This window comes from Schistocerca cancellata, chromosome 5 (genome assembly GCF_023864275.1).
Source record: "Schistocerca cancellata isolate TAMUIC-IGC-003103 chromosome 5, iqSchCanc2.1, whole genome shotgun sequence".
Taxonomy (NCBI): Eukaryota; Metazoa; Arthropoda; class Insecta; order Orthoptera; family Acrididae; genus Schistocerca; species Schistocerca cancellata.
This window is the reverse complement of record NC_064630.1, coordinates 598,224,006-598,247,077: the sequence shown is the minus strand read 5'-3', so window position 1 is coordinate 598,247,077 and position 23,072 is coordinate 598,224,006. Positions and strand designations below refer to the sequence as shown.

The 23,072-nt window shown below is 43.1% G+C and overlaps 1 protein-coding gene across 1 annotated transcript in view; it reads right to left on the bottom strand.

Annotated features, from left to right (window-relative positions):
• Window positions 1-596: 596 nt before the first annotated feature.
• Window positions 597-23,072, bottom strand: part of LOC126188711 (uncharacterized) — a 299,019-nt gene continuing 276,543 nt past the window's right edge. Inside the window, exons 4-7 of the mRNA XM_049930319.1 lie at window positions 22,335-22,563; window positions 13,593-13,713; window positions 801-940; window positions 597-692 (exon numbers count right to left, since the gene is read on the bottom strand). Coding sequence (XP_049786276.1) covers window positions 597-692; window positions 801-940; window positions 13,593-13,713; window positions 22,335-22,563 — 586 coding nt within the window. The remainder of the gene's footprint in view (window positions 693-800; window positions 941-13,592; window positions 13,714-22,334; window positions 22,564-23,072) is intronic.

The window sequence follows — 23,072 nt, the reverse complement described above, 5'->3', positions numbered from 1 at the left end:
ATTCTCATCCAAATTTGCGTTAAAAAGCAGATGCTGTTATGTAAAAATCATAACTCTTTGTAACTGGTGAATGTTGTCGAGGTTTAATGCGAATGTTTTCACCGTTGTTGGGAACAAAATGTCGTTTCTTTTCTTCCAAAGGAAAAAAATAATTTGGCGTTACTCGAACGCAACCATACTAATAACGTTAAATTAGTTGATGGCAGTAATGACGGATCAATTGAAACCTCAAGCAATTTATTCTTTGGTAACTAATCGTATGTCTGCGTTTCCTGTAGTCCCATGTACAATTGGAAGAATTAATACAGAATATTTTAGAATTCTACAAGATAACGCGGTAGTATACCGAGAAGGACTTTAATGAGACTGACACCTGCCGCAGCAGCCTACATGTATATATTCTGTACGTTCTTAGCAGGGTATGTTATCTGACTAGATTAGTTTCAAAAGACACCCGGGGTGAGAGTGTCTGCAGAGACTGCAGAACCATAGGGACGTCTCATTAGGCTTTTGGGCCCAACTGCACGTTTGTGAACTGTCCGAGAGTGAGGCGAGGACGACACTGGACACTGGTCGGCTGGAGCCGCCCAGAGTGACTAGTAGAGGCCGGCCGGGTTGGGGCGGCGCTGGCCGCTGGACGAGTGGTGGCTGTAGCCCGAGTCTGACTCGTGGCCCGGCGGGGAGTCGCTCATCTGGTGGATGGGCGGCGCCGACGGCAGGTAGCGCAGCTGGAAGGCGCCGGCCGCGCCTGCTGGGGGCGGCGGGGGCGGCGCCGAGGGCGGCGGCCGCAGCGGGCGCGCCTCGTCGCCGGGCGACGGCGAGAGGTGCTCGGCGCTGCAGTAGGTGCGCACGCCCTCCGAGCTGCCGCTGTCGCTGCCGCTGTCACCGCCGTCGCGCTCGTCGTCGTCTCCCCGGTCGGAAGGCAGGTACTCGTCCGAACCTGAAACAAGCACGTCGGTTTTATAATATCCTCACCTTCTTTTGAAAATGCACAATTTTTTTTTCAGTAACTAATAAAGTTACTGAAAAAAACCGCCATACCGGTCCCAAGTACAGCTGAGTAAGGAGGGGAAAAAATGGAAATGGTCGTTTGGTGCCATTGGCCGGGAGGCCCCTTGTGGGACAGGTCTGGCCGCCTTGGTGCAGGTCTTATTACATTCGACGCCACATTGGGCGACCTGCGCGTTGAATGGGGATGAAATGATGAAGAAGACAACACAACACCCAGTCCGTGAGCAGCCCGTGGACGGCAATCCGTCACGCTGACCACTCAGCTATCAGGGCGGACAGTAAGGAGAGGGAGTAGGAACCCCTCGTCAATAAATCTTGGTTCAATATGAAATTTTTACTCTGCAGTGGAGTGAGCACTGATATGAAACTTCCTGGCAGATTTAACTGTGTGTCGAATCGAGATTCGTTCTCGGGATCTTTGGCTTTCGCGGGTAAGTGCTCTACCGACAGACCTACCCAAACAAGATTCACGACCCGTCCTCACAGCTTACTTCCGCCAGTATCCCGTCTCGTAACTGCAGACTTCGCTGAAGCTCTGCTACCAAACTTGCGGTACTGTTGGCAAAAGCATTTGCCCACGAAAGGCAGAGGTCCAGAGGTCGACTCTGGTTCCATCATACAGTTTAGCAAGTTACAACGTTGGTTCATCTGGCGCTGGGTGATAGTACTTCGTGAAGTCCCCTCGTCAGGGTTATGAGAAGCAACGGATGCATAGGCAGAAGAGAGGAACTCTGACGTGGCGAATCTGCAGGGAGAGGGTTGAATCCACAGTAGATGAGACAAACTGTGGAGAAAGGAAGTCATCCAGAAGAAGCACACCTCGAATAAAAAACAGGCAAGTCATGAGGCTTCAATGTGGGAGCCTCATTAGATGACAATCTGCTAACGGCTGGTAATGTACAGAGAGGACTTCCAACTTATTCGTATACTTCACATACAGAGAAAGACGGACGGATTTATGGAACAGACAATGAAGTGCACAAGAAGAAGAAGAAGAAGAATTGCCTTGCAACCGTCTAATTATTAATGAATAAAAAAAATGTTTGTGGCATATACATTGCACCTTTATTCTTTGCATGGCAGCTTCATTCGTCTGGAATACGTACATATTTTTGTTTGTAGTACTTAGTTTACGTTTAGCACATTGTATAAATAGCTTATTAACAGTTCAAGCACTTTTGCTTTTCTATGATGTAGTAATAATTTAAAGTTCTCCTTAGAAATATATACAAAAAATAGACCGAACCCACTCGAAAACCAACAAACACATCAGAACAAAGTTCAGAGTACCAAAAAAAAAAAAAAAAAAAAAAAAAAAAAAAAAATATATATATATATATATATATATATATATATATATATATATATAAATTAAAAAAATACCTTGACATAACAATTAAAGATAATGGAAAATGTTCTTTGAACGTTTTCAGAAAACCAATGCCCACAGAGAAAATAACACATACCGCATCATGTCATCTCCACAAGCAGAAGATTGCAATACCCACATTATATGGAATAAACATGATTCTGCTCAGCAACAGAAACTATAAAAAAGAAATCGGTGCAATCATAAAAACAGCTAGCAACAATGGGTATGACACAAACGTAAAAGACTCAGTCAAAATACTAAAACACAAATATATAACAAACACACAATGTATAAAGGGAAACTCAAACCCCAAACCCATAAATATACACAACACACATACGTAATGACAGCACCACACACGAAAGGAGCAGATTGTACACTATGACTTACATACACAGATTAACACATAGAGTAGTAAATGTAGCGAAAGGTAGGACTTCCAAACAGCACATAAAACCGGTGAAACTCCCTGATCGAACTGAACAGGAGCAACAATCAAAGGGGTAAATTCCAGGGATCAGGAATGTACAAACTTGAACGTCAAAGTTGTGATGCATCATACAAAGGGATGTCATGCAAGAGTTTTAAAACATTTTACAAGAACGTTCTAGGTGTTTGAAGTATGAAACAAACTATTCCACATTAGCAAAGCACTTAAAACACCACAACCCGTGGTTAGAGGCGCCGAATCACGGACTGCGCGGCCTCTCCCGCTGGACGTCAGAGTCCTCCCTTGTGTGTGTGTGTGTGTGTGTGTGTGTGTGTGTGTGTGTGTTTGTGTGTGTGTGTTTGTGTGTGTGTGTGTTTTGTTCTTAGCGTAAGTTAGTATAAGTAGTGTGTAAGTGTAGGGACCAATGACCTCATCAGTTTGGTCCCTTAGGAATTCTCTCTCTCTCTCTCTCTCTCTCTCTCTCTCACACACACACACACACACACACACACACACACACACACACACACACACACAGAGAACTCGTCATAAATAACATTCTAAGACTGCCAACAGCATAAAATCATAATATCAAACCATGTGTTCAGTCCCTATTGCTATGAAGAGTGAAAACGAAATTTCAAATGCCAGTTATCAGAGGAACAGCAGTAACAAAGGAAAAAGAACATAACATGTACATCAACAGCTACGAAATCTGTAAGTTGAATTTTTAATTATTATTTAATCACCTAACAGCAGGGAGTGCCAAAACTGCTTATAACTGACAGGAAAAACGCAAAATAATGTGAACACCTGTACTTACTTGGGAACGGTTTATTAATAAGGGGTTGGACCCCCCCCCCCCCCCGCCCCCCATTTGCCCGTAATAGAGACGCGATTCTTCTTGGAATACTGGCATATAATGATTGTACAGTCTTCAGTGGAATATTATGCCACTCTTCGATCAGAACCTCTTCTAACTCCTGTAGTTACGAGGGAGGTGGAAATCTGTTCCGGAGTCTGCGCTCCAATACCACCCACAAGGGTTCGATAATATTCAGGCCCAGGGACTGTGCTCGCCAGGGAAGACGCTGCAGTTCAGTTGCATGCTCCTCATACCACGACAGTACTGTCCTGACTGTTTAAAAGGTTGCATTATCGTCCTGAATTATGACATCATTGTTGGGGAACAACATTTGAACCATGAGGTGCACCTGATCACCTAAAATGTTCACATAATCGTTGGCTGTAACACACACTTTGAGAGTAATGATGGGACCAGCAAAATACCATGATATGGCTGCCCACACCATCACACTTCCACCTCCAAGCTTAACCGTTGGAAACAAGCAATCAAGATTGTAGGCTTCTTTTGGCGTTCTCCAAAGATAAACCCGGCTCGATGTCGGAAAGAAAGAAAACGTTGACTCGTCGGACCCTATGACGAGTTTCCAATGATCAGCCGTCCACGATTTATGCTCCTGACACCATTTTTACGCTTCTTTGCTTTGGTTGTCGTCACTGATGGTTTCGGTATACCAGCTCGCCCATATTTGCTTTAGCGAGTTCTCGGCGGATAGTGTCGATAGATACGGAGTATCGAAGATGGCTTTTGAGCTCTGCATTCACTTTACCAGCCGTAGTTGTGTGTTGTTTTGACACAATTTTTATGAGCGTATGAAAATCTCTGCCTTCTGATTTACGCCAATTATTAGGTCTATAAGGTGATGTGTTTCCATGTTATGTGTAGGCTGTTATGACTGTTAAAGCAGTTCTTCTTGAAACTTCCAACACGTGGGCTGTCTTGGTTACTAATGCTCCAGCTAATCGAGACCCCACAATCTGCCCTCTTTGGAACTCCGTTAGATCTTTCATTGCACGTCGACATCAGCCTCTGAATGCAAATACTAAGTACGCACTACTCGTAAACAACCTGCACTCATGCCTAATCCGTACTGAACACGCACAATCCAGTGCGCCACGTGCCTTACCTGCGTTAATGACCGTCAAACACAACCATCCCATTACTACGTCTGTTCACACTATTTTGCCTACCCCCTGCACATATACAGGGTTATTACAAATGATTGAAGCGATTTCACAGCTCTACAATAACTTTATTATTTGAGATATTTTCACAGTGCTTTGCACACACATACAAAAACTCAAAAAGTTTTTTAGGCATTCACAAATGTTCGATATGTTCCCCTTTAGTGATTCGGCAGACATCAAGCCGATAATCAAGTTCCTCCCACACTCAGCACAGCATGTCCCCATCAATGAGTTCGAAAGCATCGTTGATGCGAGCTCGCAGTTCTGGCACGTTTCTTGGTAGAGGAGGTTTAAACACTGAATCTTTCACATAACCCCACAGAAAGAAATCGCATGGGGTTAAATCGGGAGAGCGTGGAGGCCATGACATGAATTGCTGATCATGATCTCCACCACGACCGATCCATCGGTTTTCCAATCTCCTGTTTAAGAAATGCCGAACATCATGATGGAAGTGCGGTGGAGCACCATCCTGTTGAAAGATGAAGTCGGCGCTGTCGGTCTCCAGTTGTGGCATGAGCCAATTTTCCAGCATGTCCAGATACACGTGTCCTGTAACGTTTTTTTCACAGAAGAAAAAGAGGCCGTAAACTTTGAACTGTGAGATTGCACAAAACACGTTAACTTTTGGTGAATTACGAATTTGCTGCACGAATGCGTGAGGATTCTCTACCGCCCAGATTCGTACATTGTGTCTGTTCACTTCACCATTAAGAAAAAATGTTGCTTCATCACTGAAAACAAGTTTCGCACTGTGCAAGGTGCCGGGGCAAGCAGTGTATTTAACACTAAATTCTTCTAGAATCTACATGTGTAAATGATGCTCTAAGCCCCCCCTATTCTAACTCCGACTTTTGCTGTTGCACATGGATAAAAAATATACGCGAACTGACTGTAAACAACCCTGCAAGTGGAGTAGAAAAGAGTTTGGCGCCTGCAATAATTTAATTTGATAAATAAGTTAAATAAAGGAAGGTTTCATTAACGTAGTGAGAAATGATGGGTTGCTCTACCGATTAACAGAATGAAAGTTCTGTCCAAAATAACAATAGGATTTATTAAGACCAAACACAAAATAATAAACAAAAACACATGAAACATTTATAATACATCAAATTGGGTCAAATTGGACACTCAAACAAACGCTGTGAATGTGAAGTTGTCCCTAAACTAGATTTTGAGGTTTAAGACGAAGTGGTATGTGGAGCCAATTCCTTGCCACTCAAATCTTAAGAGAGACACACAGTTAACCCAACATTAATTGCTGCTACTCGAGACAGAACAAAGTTAGAAAAAGACAAACAGGCGCGCTCTTCTGAGCTCTGATTATCACCTAGGAAAATCCCTATCTGCCGGTGCTGCGGACATACATTACCAAACTGTCTTCTTAACTGCCAGAACACGATCTGGCGTACTGGAGGCAATGGCTGGTTGCTTCGACGTCCTCGACCGAAAGGCGAGAGCCGACTACCTAGAGCACCCGTACAGGCCGAACACACAACATTCCCGCTCCCACGACAGTGCCCGTGGTTAAACGATCCAATCAGCAACTCGAAAACCGGCGGAAAATTCCACTCTATTGCCGGAGCACTACAATTCCACCAATGGAGATTCTTGGCGCCAATTTCTGCGCTGATTTTGCTACGTCACGGAGTTATGCCCTGAGCAAGCCAATCACAGTTACTATTTTGCAGAAAGCGCGGGAATTTTCCAGCCACAACTGCCTGGGTACACAAGTCATTCCCATGCATCGCTGGTAGCCCGCCAGAAAGTGTTTTCGCTAAGTTTCTGCGAAGTAGCGGAACCTCTAGCCCAGCGGCTACTTCAGACCCCTCCGGGTGTGTCTTTTGACAATGTCGGCGTCTGCAAAGCATGCATTCACTCGACTTCCTCACACCTGTCGGTTTAACGCTTTCCAGATCAGAAGAGCCCGCCTGTCACCGGACCACCCGGGTGACAAGAGACGCTGCGTGGGAAGTCCGCGTCTAAAGGAATAGCGACTTTTCACTGCATGCAATTAGAGAGGAAAATCGTAAGATAGAAATATGAGAGGGGGCTCATGCCACCTCTCAACTGAACGCATCCTCTTCCATGAGCTGTTGCAACCACGCCGAAAATTCAAAGCGTTTGACTTTGTCATCGGGTGTCAGGGCTTGTAGCAATTGTAAACGGTAAGGCTTCTGCTTTAGCCTTTTCCGTAAGATTTTCCAAACCGTCGGCTGTGGTACGTTTAGCTCCCTGCTTGCTTTATTCGGCGACTTCCGCGGGCTACGCGTGAAACTTGCCCGCACGCGTTCAACCGTTTCTTCGCTCACTGCAGGCCGACCCGTAGATATCCCCTTACAGAGGCATCCAGAAGCTATAAACTGCGCATACCATCGCCGAATGGAGTTAGCAGTTGGTGGATCTTTGTTGAACTTCGTCCTGAAGCGTCGTTGCACTGTTATGACTGACTTATGTGAGTGCATTTCAAGCATCAATCATCGCTTCAATCATCTGTAATAGCCCTGTAGAATGTCCTAAATGTAAATTGAATAGTATAAACAAAAATATGTACATATTCCAGCCCACCGAAGTTGCCTTGCAAAGAATAAAGGGGAAATGCGTGTGGTATAAATACTGTGTTGCAATCAGTTGTGATCAGTCGGTCCCAAAGTTATAATTATAGTAAGTGAGGATGAAGAACAACAACTTAATTTGACCATATAGATCTAGATCTTGTGTTGGTAGCATCTTCGGATAGATATAAACACTTTTAGACGCATAATTCACTATCAGAAGTCTTCGTGTCTCCAATTCACAATCACATCACCAACAGCAATTTGGGAAGCTTTAAAATTCCAGCTTTAAAATTCCTCTGGTGGACTTCTTACTCAGGTGGCATCCAATGTTTAGTACGAAGTCGTGACATACCCATTCTGCCGTTACTGCCTCTTTACCGGCAACACAGTACCCCTCGCCTTTTATACTGGCGTGACCGCTATATCTAGAGGTCAATTCCGTATTGCATTAACGTGTACAAATAGTTTGGTCTATGTACTGCATTCTCTAAGGTCACATACAAAGATAAGATCGCTAACAAAAAGTAACTTTCCGCTATAAAACTTTCATGCAATATATTGTTTCTCCTTTTTTGTATTGATTATATCAGTGTACTAAGACGTTAGTACAATTACATAGGAATCTACAATGAGGCACTTACGTTACATTCCCCATATCGCAGACAGTTTGAGATGCTGAAACAAGATTTTAGCGAACATGCAACGAGGAGAGTATTTTGCCACGTACTTATCACGCCGAACATCCTGATTTACTGCAATATGCAAATAACCGCAGATTTTTTCAGTGGAATAATATAATTTTTTACAGGCGTCAAAAGTCGGTGAAACGAGAATTGCTGTGCGTTTTGCAGTGAAGTACGCGAAGAAATTACATTCTTTATTCTCTAGCGAAATGGGCTTCTTTAAACTACTGACTTGCCTGGTCCTCAGTTCTTAGTTTAATAATACGTTGCTTCACGTTCGCATCATAATTTCAGTTAGATTACAATATTTGTGAGATGAATCTACGTAAATTACGCATGTTATGGCAAAAGAAGTAAATTTGATCTCAGCAACAAGCGAAGTTAAGTATTATTCAAAATTCGTCCCTGAATACACTTTTCCGAAGAAAAAATGAAGACTAAAAGAAGAAAGTAGCCACTTGTGACGTAATCTGCTTAGAGGTCTATATCCAAGTGCAGTTTTAAAATTGAATGGCTGAGACTGATAATTGCTAAAGTCTTATTTCTACACTGAAGTGCCAAAGAAATTGGTAAAGGCATACATATTCAAATACAGCGACATGTAAACAGACAGAATACGGCGCTGCCGTCGGAAACGCCTACATAAGTCAATTGGTGTCTGGCGCATCGTTAGATCGGTTCCTGCTGCTACAATGGCAGGTTATCAAGATTAAAGTGAGTCTTATAGTCGGCGCACGAGCGATGTGACACAGCATCTCCGAGGTAGCGATGAAAATGGGATTTTCCAGTACGACCATTTCACGAGTGTACAGTGAATATCAGCACTCCGGTTAAACATCAAATCTACGATATCGCTGCGGCCGGAAAAAAAAGATCCTGCAACGACGATTGAAGAAAATCGTCCAACATCACAGAAGTGTAAACCTACCGCAAATTTCTGCAGATTTCAATGCTGGACCATCAACAAGTGTCGCCGTACGAATCATTCAACAAAACCTCATCGAAATGGGCTTTCGGAGCTGAAAGCCAACTCGTGTATCCTTGATGAGTGTACGACACCAAGCTTCACGATACGTCCGGGCCTGTCAACACCGACATCGGGCTGTTGATGACTGGACCATGTTGCCTGGTCGGACGAGTCTGATTTCAAATTGTATCGAGCGGATAGACGTGTACGGGTATGGACACAGCCTCATGAATCCATGGACCCTGCATGTCAGAAGGGGACTGTTCAAGTCGGTAGAAGCTCCGTAATGGTGAGGGACGTGTGCAATTGGAGTGATATGAAACCCCTAATACGTTTAGATACGACTCTGACAGGCGACGAGCACCTAAGAATCCTGTCTGATCACCTGCTTTCATTTATGTCCATTGTGCTTTCCGACGGACTTGGGCGACACCCCACGCGTCCAGAATTGCTACCGAGTGGCTCCAGGGATCCTCTTCTGAGTTTAAACACTTCCGCTGGCCACCAAACCCCCCAGACACGAACAATACTGAGCATATCTGAGATGCCTTGCAACTTGATGGTCAGAAGAGATCTCCACCCCCTCGTTCTCTTACGAATTTGTGGACAGCCCTGAAGGCTTCATGGCGTCAGTTCCCTCCAGCACTACTTCAGACATTATTCGAGTTCATGCCACTTCCTGTTCCGGCACTTCTGCGTACACTTGGGGGCTCTACACGATATTATACAAATGTACCAGTTGATCTGTGAAATGCGAAAACAAATCAATTTCCGGAAGCCCATCAACTACCTGTGGAACTGAGAAAAGATTATCAATGTCTTCGATGAACTAAAAGGTATTTCTTGTAAAATGTACGTCCTTCATTCTCTATACACACAGGAACTAAAAGATTCTGTGAATTGTTTTCATAGATCTCAGATAACGGAGATATGGGAATAAAATTATTTGGCATCTTTCAGGCCCAGCCAGTCATTATAAATAATACACGTTGGTTAGAGCATCGTATTTCTAGGATTTCTTTCTCTTTTTCTTTGTCTTCAAAGAAATGTCATCAGTGATAAGTTTTGAATAATACTAACTTGTTTTGTGGCCACATTATAATTTATCACTTTTGCCAAAGAACAGCATGGTTTTCAAAGCCTCATCTCAGTAACATTCTAATGAAGTGAAATTGTGATTGAAGCCTAAAGCAGTACATTATTAAACGCGTAACTAAGGATAAGAAAGCTCAATAGTTCATAAAAAGGCTATTCTGAGCACGAAAATAAAAGGATAAATTTCACTTAAGTTGCTGTAAAACCCACATCAATTCTCATTTCACCAGTTTTCGATCATAATTAAAGAATTTAATTATTCTATTGAAAAACTCTATGGTTACAAACATCTCACAGCAGGTTGTTACTAACATCTCACAGCAGGTAAAGAAGACTCGTATATTGGAAATGTGGAAAAATACTCCCCCCTTCGCTTGCTATCGTTTGCCAAAGTCTCGTTTCAATGTGCCAAACAGTTTATGACATACAAGCGATGATATTAATTTTTCATTCTGGCTTTATCATTTTCATGTGTGGGCAGAAATGAGTTTTTTTACTTATAATCCATCTTCTCGACAATGGAAGTATATACCTATCTCCTGCCAAGGTTTAAAAAAGATTAATATGCTGTCTACATTTATTATGCAACATTGTATTACCTAACAAATAGATAATGAAAGCGATGTTTATTTTTCACTACAAAACCATTTTAAGTTCGTGAAGTTGCCCACTCGATGTAGAAATATCAGAGTAAGTATGACCACTAACCAAATTATAGTTCACCATGAATCTGACAAATCTATGAGAAGTGATATTTTGTTTACCAAATAGTTTCTTTAAAATTCTTGGAGAAACAGAAAGCTGGCTTGTGCACACAGGTGTTTAAGCAGTCTAGCAAGCCTGCCAAACATTTTTACTGACATACTCACATACAGCTGAGTTTAATTCCCGATTATTTGGATGATGTTAATATGTTACTGTAACATTTGAAAGGAACATTTAAAACTATGTTTAGTAATTGTTATTCAAAGAAATACACAAACAACACATTCTGGCAGTAACAATGGTATTTATATATAAAGATGCAGAACCCAGTGTATACCTGCATTAATGATTCCACTGCTGTAATCATCATCACAACAGGTAATTTTTTTCCCAGTGAATGTTTACAATGGTACCACACAACTGTAGTAACTTCATACAAAGTTATTACTTCAGTTTCAGTAGCTAGAATGTCACTGTCGTTATTATGAACCAATTTTTTGTGTTTTCTACTTACAACATCCAGCATTCCCATGAGCCTGTCAACTGAGTGAACGTCTGGTTCGTTCGTTATTGTGGAAAGTTCCAAAATCTTTAATTAATCATCCCAGAAACAAAGATCACGGTGTGGTGTCTCTCAATTCCGATGACTTGTAGTGTGTATCATTCTAAGTAGGAATTCATGTGGTTCCTGATCATTATTGTCATGCATTAATTAGATCAATTTTAGTAGGACGGGGTGGCAGTGCAGAATGTAATCCATCTCACACACACATCGACCACCTGAAGAACAAAGATGTGGACTACCAAAATAGCCTTTCTCTAATTATGTACTTAGTTCTTTGCAGTCAGTGACTGAGAAACCAAGAGTTCTGCATGTAGATAAAAAAAACTACTAAATATTTCGTCTAATCGAAATTCAAATCGTTAGATTTGGTGACAAGTTCAATAATTATACTCCTACAATGGTTTTTAGATAATTATGACTAAACTTCACGTATCAGTGAAATGAAACACAGGATTCAACAATGGCCTCTACAATGCTACCACACACATAACGCTTGAGATTGGCAGAGACCAGATACATAACACTACGTGCCCAAAGTCTTCCTGGCTCTATTAACTCAAAACCAGGGAGTCCAGATGGCAAGATAACATACAGACATCGCATCTGACGTCACAACAGTCAGCTAAACTCTCGTATGTACACCTTTTACTTAATATAACTTCGTTGTGTCACAAACACTCACCATATAATCCTTGCCGACATTCACTTAAATTTTATCATTTGCTCGCCCCATTGATTCGAGACGCTACACTATCTGATAAAACGTATCCAGAAACCAATTAGTGGGCGTTAATCTCGGGTGTATTCCACCCTTCACCTTATGATGACTTTAACTTTGCAGGGGATACAGTCCATCAAGTGTCTGAATGTCTGTGCCGGAAGGCAGCCCAATCTTCCTCAGGAGCTGAAACCAGAGGAGGCTGTGAAGTTGGATCTGGAGCGAAGTCGTTCTAACTCATCCCAATGGTGTTGCACCGGGTTCAGTTTGGGACTCTAGGCAGACGAGTCCATTTCAAGTGTTACTGTCCACAAACCATTCCCTCAGAGATGCTCCTTTATGACAAGAATCATCGTCTCAGAACAGTTCGTACATTGTACACAGCACATAATGCCGAAATTTTTTTTAATAACATTTCGCAGTTCGCGTTTTCCTAGGCGCAACAAGGGGACCACACAGCAACCACGAAAAACACCCACCTAATTTAACGCCACATCCTCAGTAATTCACTGTTGGCAGTTAATGTTCTACAGACATTCACCAAACCCAGGCCCTTCCATCGGATTGCAATAGTGCACAGCGTGGTTCATCACACCTAATCATTCGTTCCCAGTCATCTAATGCCCATTGGCGTCGCTCTTTACCGCAACTCAACTCAAGCTTCGCTTAGCACTGATTAAAGAAATCTGTGGCTTATGAGGAACTGGTCAAACACTGCACCTCATTCTTTTTCTCTCATTACGCAGTCGTTGTTCAAACTCGACTGTTGGTTGCACTTTTGAACTCATGAGTCATTTCTTTCACTGATTTCATGCGAGTATTACAACCATCCTCTACAATGTTCGACGGTCCCTGCCTGTCAGTAAACGAAGTCTGCCTGATCTTGGTATAGCTGTGGCTGTTCCTTCGAGTATCCAACTCCCAATCACTTTTGACTTGGACACGACTGAAGTGTGTCTAATCATACAATGAAGGCGTTCACGACCGAATGTTTCATCTACTGAGAATTCTTCCTGGTTGTATGGCCGTCGTCCATGGATTGGATCTCTTCAATCCCTGATTGTGCTGAGTCTTGCCGACTGACTCGGCAAGACTCAGCACAATCAGGGATTGAAGAGATCTAATCCATGGACGACGGCCATACAACCGGGAAGAATTCTCAGCAGATGAAGTGTGTCTGACGGGCTTTTTAATCAGTTGGCAGCAAGTAACTAGTCCACATTCGAAGATATTGAGGGTAGCCCAACCAACCCACTCTGCTGTTACTGCGTCTCAACTGACAACGCAGTACTTCCCTACCTTTTATACTGTTGGAGGCCAGCTCTCGAGATGTCTGGTGGTCAATTCTGCATACTGGTGGTCAATTCTGGATACTTTTGATCCGATGGTGTACACTGACGACTACTGATATGGAGGTTAGCAGTACTACTCACTGTTGGAGATCTCGTTGTAGACGGGGTTGTAGAGATCGGAGGGCTGCTGGTAGTCCGGACACAGTGCTGCCCTCTGATCGTGGGGGCGTCGATGTGGGCGTGGTTGCGGCATCGCTTGCATCTGCGTTGGTAAAGATTTAGATTAGTTTAACGGCAGCGATATGCGCCCAACACTGCCGTTAAATTCAGGTATGGATTGAGAAATTTGGTAGGATTAACATCTAAAGAGACCAACAGTTTCTCGTGAAAGATGTACACACAAACAATATATTTATTCTACGACAAATAGAAATGTGACGAAATCTATATCTGGTAAGGCTCCAGCGTAAATAGAACAGGTTAAACACTTATTTTATGTGACATACTCTGGTAGACGTAATGTTTATGGAACTAGAAACCAACATTGGGCGTGATACTGACACACCGCTGGCATGCCAGAAAGCATCCCAAACTTCTCATTTAGTACGAATCCAATCGAGGCTTCTGGCTGCTCCAGAGCGAGATCCTATCCGAAACTTATCCATAACGCTTCTGAAGTATAAGCACAAGTTGTAATTTACTTTGCATACTGTGAGGACCGGAAGCAAAGGGTCAGGTTGTCTTATCTTTCAAGAATCCCTGCGGGAAAAGATATCTGTTTGGAAGGGGCATGTTTCATCAAGAAAGATCTAAACGAACTTTTAGCAGCTCACAGAAGACTCAGCTCTCCAACGTAAAATGGGTAAAAATGATTTTATATTAGCTTGGATGGCGCTCACTCATCTGAAATATATATTACAAAGATCTTAAGTTGGTGAAGAAGATGAAAATTATTCACCTTATCAAGAAGGTTTTAGTTGACTTACTATTTTTCTTGTGTGACGCTATTCGGGTTCGGAAGGTTAGCACATTTATTTAACTTTTATCATGCCTCCAAAAGTCATGTATTATCCAATAATGAAAATAGTATATGAAGATAGTAACTGTTCTCGAAAGAACAGATACGATTGATAACCATGGAGCTTCTCTACAATAAATGATAATTAATTGAAACCATCAGCTGCCGACAGGTGTTGTTGATGTACATCGATGGTGACAGCCGAAAATGTGTGCCCCGACCGGGACGCGAACCCGGGACTACTGCTTCATCTGTGTCCTCGGTGACAGTTGGATAGAGCGTCTGTCGTGTAAGCAGGAGATCCCGGGTTCGCGTCCCGGTCGGGGCACACATTTTCGGCTGTCCCCATCGAGGTATATCAACAACATCTGTCGGCAGGTGAGGGTTTCAATTAATTTTTATTTAATGAAAGTAGTAATTATTATTTCCATCAGCTAGTAGAACATAGTTTTCGTATGAGAGAGAGAGAGAGAGAGAGAGAGAGAGAGAGAGAGAGAGAGGAGATAGTTTCAAATTCAAATGGCTCCGAGCACTATGGGACTCAGCATCTTAGGTCATCAGTCCCCTAGAACTTAAAACTACTTAAACCTAACCAACCTAAGGACATCACACACACCCATGCCCGAGGCAGGATTCGAACCTGCGACCGTAGCAGTCCCGCGGTTCCGGACTGCAGCGCCAGAACCGCACGGCCACCACGGCCGGCGGAGAGAGAGTTTGTTTCAACCGTTGATTACATCGTCGGAGGGTACTTGGGTTACTGCTTTGCTCTCCTGTGTTCGGTATTAGTTGATTTGCGTAAACTTAAGTACCTACACAGTTTATCAAATGGTTCAAATGACTCTAAGCACTATGTGACTTAACATCTGAAGTCATCAGTCCCCTAGACTTAGAATTACGTAAACCTAACTAACCTAAGGACATCACACACATCCATGCCCGAGGCAGGATTCGAACCTGCGACCGTAGCAGTCACGTGGTTCCGGACTGAAAGAGTTTATCAGACATACTTTGTTTAACGTGAAATACAAATTGGGTCGTCGCCAGACTATGGTGAATGTCATCACAAGATTTCTTTTTATACAATATTTAAAGCAATGTGACCTGCTGCAAGGTATTTTACAGCACTGTTAACAGTGTAAGTAGGCTGTTTAGGTTTTTATGTTGGTAACGCCATGTAGCGCTCTATATGAAAATCACTGACTGTGCTGGTTTGCATTGTTGGAATTTGCTATTGTAGTGTTGGGCAGTTGGCTGTCAACAGCGCGTAGCGTTGTACAGTTGGAGGTGAGCCGCCAGCAGTGGTGGATGTGGGGAGAGAGATGGCGGAGTTTTGAGAGCGGATGATCTGGACGTGTGTCCATCAGAGACAGTAAATTTTTAAGACTGGATGTCATGAACAGATATCTTTTGAACACTATTAAGGTAAATACATTGTTTGATCAAAATCTTTCATTTGGTAACTATGCCTATCAGTAGTTAGTCCCTTCAGTAGTTAGAATCTTTTATTTAGCTGGCAGTAGTGGCGCTTGCTGTATTGCTGTAGTTCGAGTAACGAAGTTTTTTGTGAGGTAAGTTATTCATGAAAGGTATAGTTTATTGTTAGTCAGGGCCATTCTTTTGTAGGGACTTTTGAAAATCAGATTGCGTTGCGCTAAAAATATTGTGTGTCAGTTTAGTGTTGATCAGAATAAGTAAAAAGCGAAATGTCTGAGTACGTTCAGTTCCGCTCAGGGGTTTACCAGCACAGTAATTCAATAACTTTTCTATGGGGACGTTTCAACAGTACCAAGGGTCAACGGAAAACTTTTATTCAGAAACACGATGCACACTTCGTGTTACATGCATTTGCACCAGTGTGCAGATATTCTTGATGAAACGCAGTAATGCACATGACTTACCTAAGGAACGAACAAATTTAGAGCGAATACTTATATTAAAGAAACTCAGTCTATGAAAACACACACTGTGGATATACTACAATATTCATTAACTTGCAATTTCATTCCTGCTGACGTACGGTTCGTCAGACTGAAACTGACTACCGCATCACACTGTGTAGCAATCTTGGGACTTGGGTGAAAGTTGTTACAAAAGACACAGAGCAACAGCTATATTTCACATCCAACATTCACACAGAAGAACATGCTGTACTACAGTCGTTTAAGTACAGAATAAACGTACAGGAAAAGAGCAGGCGTTATTTGCACAGTTTGAGCCAAATAAAGTAATAAATTCAAATTGTGCTACAGCGAAATCGAAATTTGTAACATAGGATTTAGGTGTTACAGGTTTATTTGACGTATGAATTACACATAAACGCAGAAATGTTCTTAGAAAATGACGTTATCTTAAAGTACAACATATGAAGCCCAACAACTCTTAACATGCTTGTCCACACTCCTTTATAATTTCTGTTTGATGTGTGTGCATTAAGGACTTACTGAAGTTGCGCGCAGTACATAGAATTGACGGGATGCTCCGTAACTACAATTGGTATCTTCTATACTTATCATATCTGTTTCAGATTAGTTATATAACACAAAACTTAGCACTTCTTTTTATTTGTTTTAACAGACCATAGATTTTCGTAATTTGAACAGGACCTGCAATTACTGTTAAGACAAATGTCGCAATAGACCGCAATAAAAACACTAAAATTATATAGTTTGTTTTACGCAGTCTGACAAAATGGCTCTGAGCACTAAGGGACTTAACATCTATGGTCATCAGTCCCCTAGAACTTAGAACTACGTAAACCTAACTAACCTAAGGACATCACACAACACCCAGTCATCACGAGGCAGAGAAAATCCCTGACCCCGCCGGGAATCGAACCCGGGCGTGGGAAGCGAGAACGCTACCGCACGACCACGAGCTGCGGACGCAGTCTGACACAAAAGTTCTATGAGTATGATAACTCTTCATAATTTAACAAACTGCGCTGGAGAAACCAACCTTTCGGCCACGATTACAATGGCCTTCTTATGGCTCAGTTCAGGGCTAACGTATTCAGGAAACTTTTATGGCAACTGACTCTGACCGCGGAAGGCTACGCTATTTTCTTAGTTTTATGCCGTTCGTACTACTGCTGACAAGCTGCACCTTGCGGCGCTAGACCTGAAGATAGTTATTAATAAAAGAAATAGTCATCCAGACCGTGTTTCTTCATTTACTAGAATAACAAGTCAGTTGTCAAGAATGTAATCATATTTCCTCTTAACCCCAAGCCAGGTTTCACAAATTCATGAATATTTTAGAATAAAAGCTCGTTAGAATTACGCAAACCTAACTAACCTGTCTCTCGCTCCGCTGCATCTACCGAGCGAGGTGGCGCAGTGGTTAGCACACTGGATTCGTATTCGGGAGGGCGACGGTTCGAACTCGCGTCCGGCCATCCTGATTTAGGTTTTCCCTGAGTTCCCTAAATCGCTTCAGGATAATGCCGGGACGGTTCCTTTGAGAGGCCACGGCCGACTTCCTTCCCCATCTTCCCTTATCCGATGGAACCGATGAATTCGCTGTTTGGTCCCCTCCCCAAAATCAGCCAATCGCTCCCTCTTTTCGCTCTCTTCTCCGCCCCCTCCCCACCCTCTGTCCTTTACCATCCCTGGGTACCTGTTCAAAGAAGGTATGCCCTCAGTAAGTCAAGGTGAACGCCAAGACGTTTCTATTGAAGAGCATGCCCTATTTCATTCTTTTGCTTGTCTTGCCTCCAGCTTGTGTGTATTCTAATGATGTCATTGTTGACTGCCAATTATGTATTCCGTATTGTGACACTTACGTTCTTTCACACGATGCCTTCAGTCTCAGTTAACGTCGATAAGAGCCAATGATAGTGATTTTAGGGCGTTCTGTGGCATCAGGGCCCGTGATGGGTACACGAGTACACAGTTATACATCACAGAGAACAAGTAATTTTTATTAAACCAGATTACTGGCACCGTGTCCCATGGAAACAATGGCAGCTTTTTGGAGAACTCTATGAGAGCCACTCCCTCTTCACAAACCCCACCAAAATTAGAGCAGCGCTCTCACGGGTTAGAGGTGTTTCACACCAGTCCCATCCATGCTTGTGAAGCTACTGTGGAGGAAAGTCTAATAATTTAAAGGATGAGTCTTAATCTGGTATTAGATAAACAAAAGGGCCTGGTGATCTAACGGTGGAAATAGACAATCTTTTGTCTAACACTATTGCAACAGTGGGTCACAATGGCAATGCAGAATCCTTGGTACATATAACGAACTCGGAAGTTAATCATTATAGGTGCCTGACGAAAGAAAGCTAAGGGCTTAGACGAAATGCCAAACGTATCTTACACTAACTGCTCGGATGTTGTCACGGAAAATCTGACAAAACTATAAAGGGCCTAACGAGTACTAAGTGGAGATAGTTCTGTTGGTAAATGAGGACGGTGTACTGAACAACATTACACCCGTATTTACGTCATTTGCGGGCAAATAATTATAGCTATTACAAGTAGTATGTTTTCTTGTTGGTTAGTATCTCCAAGTACATGTGACAAGATCAAGACATTTATTTTCCCTGGGCAGCAGGTCAGGTGCTGAAGTTTGGACACACGGACGCAAGATTGTTAGTCCACAGTGACATTCGTGGTCCACTAGGTGGTGCGGTACGAACACGCAGAAAACATCAGTTAGTAAAGTTACTGACGTTCTTGTGGGGAAGACTTTCGACAGAAAACAAACAACCAATGTACTGATGTGTGTACATATTAAGGTACTGCATATAAAAATATCTGCACCTACAGGCGTGACATCCTGTATAAAAATGGTTGACAAATGACACTTTCCCACCGTTGTTCATAAACGGCATGTTAGTGCTAGTACTTAAACTACCTCACAGGAAAGCGCCATAAGATGTTCGCCCGATTACCCCCTCAACACGGATTTCAAGAACATGACCAGAATTATAAACACCTGACTGAAAGCACTCCTCCATAAAATATTTTGACCTCACCAAGAGGTCGATATCAACGTTCTCTGCGAATACCGAAATGTAAGAATTTCACTTGCCTGTGCAAAACCAAGTTGGTGTTAATATTTTTTTGATGCTGATGAGGTCTCTGATAGAGCTAATCAGGAACTTTTATAGAGGACGATGACGCAAGTGGGTTTTAGCCAGTGGGTTGCGTTGGGTTGGGTTGTTTGTGGGAAGAGACCAAACTACGACGTCATCGGTCTCGTCGGATCAGGGAAGGAAGTCGGCCGTGCCCTTTCAAAGGAACCATCCCGGCATTTGCCTGGAGCGATTTAGGGAAATCACGGAAAACCTAAATCAGGATGACCGGACGCGGGATTGAACCGTCGTCCTCCCGAATGCGAGTCCAGTATGCTAACCACTGCGCCACCTCGCTCGGTTTAGTCAGTGGTTTAGACAACTTTTAATGTGATATATTTGCAGTACATCTTGTTGACTTACTACTGAACGTCAGTTAACTGAAATACAAATCAGTTAGGAATGAAATAAAAAGGGAAGTGCAGCAAAGCTACGGCGAAATGGCAGCATGAAAAATGTGAAGAAAAAAAGATTGTCGGAACGACTAACTCAGCATGCAGAAAAATCGAAACAACTTTCGGTGAAAATAAAGGAAAGGTGGTAACATGGAAATCCACTGTTAAATGCAGAAGAGGGGGTGGATGGACAGAGTACATGGAAGGACTTTATGAGGGGAGAGACTTGTCTGATGGCGTCATGGAAGAAGAAACAGCAGTCGAAATAGAAGAGACAGAGGATCCAGTATTAGAACTTTAACGAGCTTTAGGAGACTTAAAATTGTGTTGAGGCAGTAGGGGTACGTAACATTCCATCAGTATTCTAAAATCATTGGGGGGAAGTGGCAGTAGAACGACTATTCAGGTCAATGTGTAGAATGTATGAGACTTTTGGAAAAACATCATCCACACAGTTCCGAAGACTGCAAGAGCTGACAAGCGCGAGAATTATCGCACGATATGCCTAATATCTCATGCATCCAAGTTGCTGACAAGAATTATGTACAGAAGAATGGAAAAGAAAACTGAGGAAGTGTTAGATGACGTCCAGTTTGACTTCAGAAAAGGTAAAGGCACCACAGAGGCAATTCTGACGTTGCGGTTGATAATGGAAGCAAGACTAAAGAAGGATCATAAAACGTTCGTAGGGTTTGTCGACCTGGAAAAAGCGTTCGACAATGCAGCATGGTGGAAGATGTTAGAAATTCAGAGAAAAATAGGGTTAATCTGTAGGGAAAGACGAGTAATATACAAATTGAGTAAGAGCCAAGAGGGAACAATAAAAGTAGAAGACAAAGAAAGAAGTGCTCAGATTAAAAAGGGTGTAAGACAGGAATATAGTCTCTCGCCCCAGCTGTTCAGTCTATACATCGAAGAAGCAATGTCGAAAATAAAAATGGTTCAAGAGTGGAATCACAATTCAAGGTGAAAGGATATCAATGATTAGAGTCACTGATGAGACTGCTGCCGTCAGTGAGAGAGAAGAAGACTTACAGGATCTGCTGAATGGAATGAACAGGATAATGAGTACAAAATACGGACTGAGAGTAAATCGAAGAAATACAAAAGTAATGAGAAGTAGCAGAAATGAAGGCAGCGAGAAACTTAAGATCAGAGTTGGTAATCGTGATGAAGGTAATTAGATGAAGTTTAGGAACTCCGCTACCTGGGCAGCAAAAAAAAACCATAAATGACGGAGCAAGGAGAACAAAAAACAAAAAAGGAGACCTGCGGTGATGGAATGTGCGTTGCAGACCAAAAGAAGTTTTAGTGCTAATAACAGCCCTCAATTTTATGAATAAATTTCCGAGACAAAGTCGTGTCAGTCATGTAAAATATACAGCAAATTTGTCAAAGAGTATCCGAGAATCCCGTGTGGGTGAGGCGTGGAAACTACTCTGAGTCGACGAGTACTAGTACAGCGTTTTCGCAATCAAGCTCCTGAAGATCGTATTTACATCTTGAAACCCGGGCTGTGGGTACGATTTTATGCAAATAAAGGATTTGTCTAGTACAGCTGGAGCAGATTTACTGATCATGAAAATTTTTAGCAACAGCTATAGATGCCCCGCAAATACATCATACCTGATGAATATGTGCTTTTCCTTTCTCGCCGAACAGAGACGATTATAAGGGCTGGAGGAAATAGTACACGTATTAGCGAAGTCACCTTGTAGTACCTAACATTTTGTTCCTCATGTTTAGTTGTATCATTGTTATTAAAATAAGTAATTATCCAGGAGAGTCAAATGGCAGTAAGAGGCTGGCGGTTCGGGTAATGGTTTCTTAAACTCTAGTCAAACACGGAGAACCAGTAGGTACGCAACTGTTCGCAGGTATCGGGTGGCTATAACGGAAGTGCAACTATTTACAGAGGTTCAGCGTGGGCTGCAATTATCGTATGGCAGTGAAACTTGGTAGATATTCTAATGCGTCAATGCCGAACCAATGTACGTTGGAAAAAAATTAGTTCCAATTCTGGCCAACAGGTGAACACCTGGCGTTGTGAATGCAACAAAGATGTAAAGAAATTTTTCCATATGTAACGCATTAGGAGTGGGACATGGGCAGAAAAGGGCAAATAAGGGAGACAAGCATAGACGTCGACGAGATACTGTGCAGCGCCAGATTGGCGCCTGGTCGCCAAAATTGAAACTATCTTTTTGTCCAACGGAAATCGGTTCCACTTTAACGCATTAGCATATCTACCAAGTTTTGTGCCAACGGTAATTACAGCCCATACTGGGCCTCCGTGAGTAGCTGCACTATAATTGTAACCACTCAGTATCATGGGCAGCTAGCCTACAGCACAAAATGAAGCACTGTTAGCAGGTGGAGTGGTTACGGACCTGCACCAGATTCCTGGGAATGTGTGCTCGTGAGCGAGGGCTGCTGGCCAGCAGCACCTGCTGCAGCGCCGCCGAAGTGCGCGGGGGCGGCAGGATCTCCGTCAGGTCGGCGTACTCCACGGTGGGGCCGGCGCCGCCCCCGCTACCCCCGCCTCTGCCAGCTGAGGCCGCGCAGTAGCCGTCGCGGTGGTCCCCGCCCGCCGCCTTGCACGGTATCTTCCTGCGGTACCTGCAACGAAACGCAAAAATGGCTGAGACACACGCCACGAATGCAGGTTCACAAAGAGCAAAAAACATTCCAAATGTGGGAACATGTCGCCGAGTGCATCAACGGCCCACTGAGACATCAATGTAAGTTGTGTGGGGTATGTGGAGGATACGGTTCAAGCGGGAGTTGATTCTGTGATGTTTTGGGGGTGTTTTCCGTACCATGATGTGGGCAGCATTTCGAAATGACTACACAAAAGAAGTTGAAGTAAAGCCAGAATGAGATTTCAATTCTGCAGCGGAGTGTGAGCTGATATGAAACTTCCTGGAAGATTAAAACTGTGTGCCGGACCGAGACTCAAACTCGGGACCTGTGCCTCTCGCGGGCAAGTGCTCTACCACAGTTTTAATCTGCCACGAAGTTTAATATCAACGCACACTCCGCTGCAGAGTGGAACTCTCATTCTGGAAACATCCCCCAGGCTGTGGCTAAGCCATGTCTCCGCAATAGCCTTTCTTTCAGGGGTGCTA